This window comes from Herpailurus yagouaroundi, unplaced genomic scaffold (assembly GCF_014898765.1).
Source record: "Herpailurus yagouaroundi ecotype Mexico unplaced genomic scaffold, PumYag 139, whole genome shotgun sequence".
NCBI lineage: Eukaryota > Metazoa > Chordata > Mammalia > Carnivora > Felidae > Herpailurus > Herpailurus yagouaroundi.
The window spans coordinates 2,713,134-2,719,282 of NW_024412394.1; the positions used below are offsets into that span (position 1 = coordinate 2,713,134).

The following is a 6,149-nucleotide window of genomic DNA, read 5'->3' on the forward strand; positions in this document are numbered from 1 at the left end:
AAGAAGAAGAAGAAGAAGAAGAAGAAGAAGAAGAAGAAGAAGAAGAAAGAAGGATGAAGATAGTTTCAGAGAATCCTAGTGTTGTGAACATAGTGAAGCCAGGTGATGAGGGCTGCTATAGCTGGATGTTTGGGGAGGGCTCAGTGGGAGACAGTCAGGCAGAGCTCAAAGGACAACATGTTCTGGGCAGAGGGACCAGCAAGTGCCAATGGCCAGGGGCCAGGTGATTCTGATATGTTCAGAGTCCCAGTGGTGGCTGCAGGGTGTGTGTGTGTGTGTGTGTGTGTGTGTGTGTGTGTGTGTTGGAGGTGAGGCAAGAGATCTAGTGGTGGGCAGGCAGCCCTGGGATGAGTAAGCCCTGCAGGTCCCATAAAGAATTTTGGTATCAAAATGCCTGGGGGGGAGGGGTGTGTGTGGGGGGTATTGCTTTGAAGCAAGGGAATGACATGATGGGATTAACCTTAAAAAAAAAAAAAAAAAAAGATTCCTCCTGGAAAGAATGGGGAGAGGGGGTAGGTGAGACTGTTGCAGGGTGGAGGTCAGGGGTCTGGGGTGGGTTACTGGGAAGAGTGAAATCAGGGAAGCCAGTAAGAGGCTGCTGGCAGTCCAACCCTCTCCTGCTTTATTCTCTTTATGGCACTTAGTCAAACGCAATAGATAGGATTATACATACATAAGTAATAATTGTTCGTTAATAATATCTAACACATATATGTTAGGTAAAAACTATGTACAGTAAAATGCCCAAATCTTGATTTTACATTAAAATCAATTAATTTAAAACCCATGCAAACACCCTCATAACCACCACCCCGATCGAGCTACAGAGCACTTCCGGCACCCTGCAAGGCTCCCTTGGGCTCACTGTCAGTTGTAGGGCGAAAGGTAACACTCTCCAGACCTCTTCTGTTCTAGATTAGTTTTGCCTGCTTTTGAACTTCATGTAATGGAATCACACAGTATTCTTTTCACGGCTTCCTTTGCTCAGCATTTTGTGCCACTCTGTCTATTTCACTTATTTATTATCTGTCTTCTTCCTAGAGCTGCTCATGCTTGTCCAATAGCAAATCACGAGTCGCAAGAGTGACTGAAGTTAAAATTAATTAAAGTCAAGCAAAATTTAAAGTTCAGCTCCTCGGTCACACTCGCCGCATTTCCAGTGCTCATTAGCCACACGTGGCTAGCGATCACCAAATTGGAACCTGCAGAAAAAGCACATTTTCGTCCTTGCCAAAAGTTCTACTGGACAGCTGCTCTGGCGTGCCAGCTCCAGGAGGGAAGGCGTGTCTGGGCATTTCTGTTTGTTTTGTTCCCAGCTGGATCCCCGGTGCCTGAAACGGTACTTGGACACAGCAGGTGCTCAGCATTTGCTTGTTGAATGAACTGAACTTGTCAGAGAGATGATGGTGGCAGTGACAGACGATGTGATGGCCTAGCGCTGGGGATCGCTGGTGTGGGTGAGTGTGGGGGAGGAGGGAGCCTGTAGGTGCCGTGCAAGCTCGACTGAAAAGGTAAGTAGGGGGGGCTCCTGGGTGGCTCAGGTTAAGCCGAGTGCTGACAGCTCAGCGCCTGGAGCCTGCTTTGGATTTTAGGTCTCCCTCTCTCTCTCTCTCTGTCCCTCCCCTGCTCGTGGTCTCTCTCTGTCTCTCAAAAATAAATAGAAGATAAAGAAAAATAAACATTAAAAAAAAAGGTGAGTAGGAGCTTGCAGAGAGAAGGTTGTGCCGCGGAAGGAACCGCAGGAGCCAAGACGGGAAGGCCTGGATCACCCTGGTGTGTGTGTGAGCGAGAAGTAACCTATCTGCGGGACTCTAAAGGCAAACCTGTGATATCTCTTTGGTCCCCCTTTGGGAAAAATCCGGCGCCCCTCCGCACAGACATCCGCCGTCCCCAACTCCAGCCCGGGCGAGAGTGGGGGCGGCGGTGAGGGCGCAGCGCGGGAGGGGAACCTGCAGGGAGGAAGCCCGGGGGCGCCATCTCCCCGCAGGACGACAGGGAGACCTGCGTCCAGAGCAAGAAGCGCAAGAGTGGGTGCTGTCGCCGGGAGACCGAGGGCTGCGAGTCGCACTGCGCCCCCTAGGGGTCCGAGGGCAGCGCGCGTCACCCGCAGGTGGGTGGTGGCGCCCCCTGGGGGGCGGGCGGGGTGAGCGGGGAGGACCCCCGGAAAGGAGGGGCAGGGGCGGACCCGGAGCCCAGGGGAGGGTGCGGGGTCGGCGACGGCGACCCGGAGCGGGGAATTGTCTGCTGCGACGGCACCTCCCAGCCGCTTGGGGGAGCCTGTGGACCGACCCAAGGTGGGACCCCACGCCAGGGGCTTGGAATCCAGATGGTTTGTTGTTGTTGTTTTTGTGTTTATATATTTTGAGAGAGAGAGGGTGTGAGTGTGAGCGGGGGAGGGGCAGAGAGAGGGGGACAGAGGATTCCAAGCCGGTTCCGCTCTGACAGCGGAGAGTTGGAAATGGGGCTGGAACTCACCAAAGGTGAGATCATGACCTGAGCCCAGGTAGGATGTTTAATCGACCGAGCCACCCAGGCGCCCCCATGCTTCTCTTTCTGATATAAGTTCCCCTTTTCAGTGGGTCAACTCTGGAAGTAGCATTGTCAATTGGCACAGGTAGAAGGTCTGGTCCTAATCATGGTTCTCAGCCCACCCTTCTCAACAGCCCCACGGGCTCTGCTGTGGCTCCAGGTGTTCTGGCCCAGAGGTTGTGGGCTGGGGTAGCCTCTGAGCTGGGTGTGCAGGAAAGGGGTGTTGGCTTGCTCATGAAAGGACTTCAGGAGACTAGATGGAGGTCCCCTGTGGGAGGGTGTTTTTTCACTCGGGATAGACACCTGGGCTAATGACAGGAAAGGTGATGCCAGAGAATGAACTAGGAGGGCACCAACAATCCTAGGGGTCAGCCTGGAGGAGGCAACCAGAGGCACAGACTGAACAGTGCATGAAGGGGTCCCTTAAGCCCAGGCTCCTCTGCTGTGTGCAAGCAGATGGTCTTGCAGGGGAGCACTTGCAGGGGAGTGAAGGCTGCCCCCTCAGGGCTGAGGGCAAAGCAGCCCCCAAGGTCAAGGTCAAAGTCCTGTCTTTCGCAGACATTCCTGGGTCTGTATAACGAGTGTCCCTGCCTGCCGAACCTGACGTGTGTATTTCCGAAGAATGAGAAATCATTTAACATCATCTATGGCCGTTGTAAGAAAATTGAAAAAAGGAAGTCAGCTAAGAACATTTTCTTCTAACGCTCCCTCTTTGCTGCCTTCCCCACCTCCTCCATCTACTCCTACGCCTCCCCAAATTTGTGTTCTTGCCCCTAGCCCTCAGAGCCTCCACCAGCAGGGGAGGGGCAGGGAGGGAGGGAGGGAGGGATGATGCGCCATCACTGGAATAAAGACTTTTCAGTGTTTGCTGCCCCTGGTGCCAGGGGCTGGGGAGGCGTGGCTGGGATGGGCCGGGCACAGGTTGCTGGGGAGTGAAGGGGCTGAGAGGCCGGAAGCTTAGGCTTGGGCCTTTCCCCTGTTGGCGCATGAACGAAAGTCCCCCAGAGGAGACTTGAGCTCTTCTCCCCACCCCAACCCCTTTCTGGCTTCAGCCCATTCCATAAGCCACCCGCCAAAAGCTCAGTTCACACCTGAACTCTTGGTTCCCCCGACCTTAAAGGTCACAAATGTGAAAGGAAGTGTCCAAGACAAATGTGTATGAAGAATTGGCAGTCTCAGTGGGCAGAACATGTGAGTCATTCTCTGGGTCATGAACTCGAGCCCTGCGCTGGGTGTAGAGATTACTTAAAAAAAAAAAAAAAAATTGCCTGTGTTTATGGAGCGCTTACTTTATGCCGGGGGCGGTGCCAGGTCCCTTACACACAGGATCTCATTTCATCCTACAAAAAAAAACCTTAGGAGGAGGGGTCAGAACTTTGATCACCCCATCTCAGGAGAACCTGAGACAGACTGGGCAACTCGTTCACAGTCACAGCGCTTGAACGTGATGAATCGGACTCTTTTGGGAGATCAGAAGAGAAAGGAGGGATAAGAAAAGGAGAGCCAAGGAAAGAGCGTGAGGAAAAGAAAGATCAGAGCGCCGACTGTGCCATGGGGACGGAGAGACGATGATGAATCAGGACGAGTTTCCGCAAGCTGTACCTTTGGGTTGTGAGGCTTTAAGAGCCAGACGCTAGCTTGCTGGCTGTGAGTGTCGTGAATTCTCTGCAGAAGCAGGCTTCAAGGCAGCCCTGCTATATTTGGGTTACGTTCTGGGAATAATAATTCAGATTTGGGACCCAAAGTCCCATGGTTAGCTACACTTCTGATTAGCTGAGCCAAGTGTGAACCCAGATCTGAGCCAAGTATGTCCTCCAGGACGTCAGTCTTATGGTGCGAGAGCTCAGTAGTTGAGATAGAAGCTGAGGTTTACTTAAAGCACCCCCTGTAAGTCTTGGCAACACTCTAACCTTTATCTTGGCGGAAATTGCTCCTAAATGTGTCAGACAGATCCACAGTGTCACATGTACTTCAGAAAGACACAGGGCTACGGTGCATGAGCTCCCCTTATTTGGAGAAAATCTATGAAAGGCCCTTGGAAGGGGAGATTGCAGGCTGGAAACCCAGCCTCCAAGAAGACCTAATGTCTTCAAATTTAGAAGGGGAGGGGGAAAATACATTGCTGATGTGATTACATTGGTTTCATACAATGAAGAGGAGAAACTTTTCCTCTACCCTCTTAGGTTCAGTGTTGGGGGTCTGCAAATTAAACTGACAAAAGACAGATTGGCAAGAGAAAAGAGAGATTTTTTTATTCACATACATACGCATGTGGGGGAGTTCACAGAAAAAGGTGACCCGATGAGGCAGTTAGAATTTGGGGCATATATATCATCTTTATTGGGGAAGGGGAATGGGAGAAGGACCCTCTGGAAAATGGCTTCTTAATAGGGGAAGAAAGAGCACTTAGGGGAAAACACATTATTTTTTAGAAAGATAAATGGGCCCTTAGGAGAGTAGATGACAGTTATGATAGTTTTTGTGACAATGTCCATTTAGGTGTGGTGCTGACTTCTGCAGTGATAAGATTCCAGCACAAAGAGTCCATCTTTCTTGGTTGCGAGAAACTTCTCCAGGAGGGAATTTATGATAGTTGAGTTCTTTGGGGAGGCTCTGCTTTTAGACAGATGAAGGAGTTCAGAAAAATGCCTCTTCTCAAAATCCTTCAGCTTAAAAGAGCAGCACTGTCCAGCGGAAGGTGCAATGTGATTTTAAATTTTCTAATGGCCATACTTAAAAAGTAAAGAGAAACAGGTGGAACCAATTTTGACAATATACTCTACTTATAACACAATCGAAAGTGTTATTTCAACGTGTAAAAATTATTTGAGATCTTTGACATTCTTTTTTTGGTAATAGGTCATCTGAATCCAATTTGTATTTTACGCGTACCCCAATTCAAGTGCTCAACATGTGACTAATTGGTACCATATTAGACAGCATATGTCCACAGGGTCCAGCATCCAGCATTTTTTATGGATTCAAGGCTGCAAATATTGCCACTTCTGTAGCTGAATTTCTAGCAGATCTAGAAAAAAGTTACAGCAAGGTGGGGAGCTCCCGGGGTTAGGATATTAAGGTGGAAAGTATCAATGGCAAGGCTACAACCTATAGGACATCTTTATGGGAATTTGAAAACAGGGACTCCTTGGGGCGCCTGGGTAGCTCAGTTGGTTAAGCATCCGATTTTGGCTCAGGTCATGAGCTCCCGGTTCGTGGGGTTGAGCCCCGCATTGGGCTCTGTGCTGACAGCTTGGGGCCTGGAACCTGCTTCAGATTGTGTGTCTCCTCTCTGCCCCTTCCCCATTCATGCTCTCTCTCTCTCTCTCTCTCTCTCTTTCTCAAGATAAATAAACATGAAAAAAAATAAAAATATTAAGAAAAAAAAAAAAGAAAATGGGGACTCGTCTGGGCTCCAGGCTGGGTGAGAAGAAGGTGCCTTTGAACAGCAGCAACACAACAAAAAATGTTCCCTGTCTTCCAGCAGCCGTGTATTACTCAGTCTCAGTGCCGAAAACAAGGACCACTCCAGATGGTTCAAGTAGAAAGGATTTAACACAGGGAACAGGGGGTTGAGGTCTTTGCCCCTTGCTGCCACAGAGCCCAGCTTCCCACTCACC

General features: G+C 50.1%; 1 protein-coding gene across 1 annotated transcript in view; it reads left to right on the forward strand.

Annotated features, from left to right (window-relative positions):
- Window positions 1-5,741, forward strand: part of CLPSL1 (colipase like 1) — a gene marked incomplete at its 5' end in the record, with an annotated part of 6,382 nt that extends 641 nt beyond the window's left edge. Inside the window, 2 exon segments of the mRNA XM_040473115.1 lie at window positions 1,988-2,095; window positions 3,073-5,741. Of these exon segments, the coding sequence (XP_040329049.1) occupies window positions 1,988-2,095; window positions 3,073-3,231 (267 nt within the window).
- Window positions 5,742-6,149: the final 408 nt, after the last annotated feature.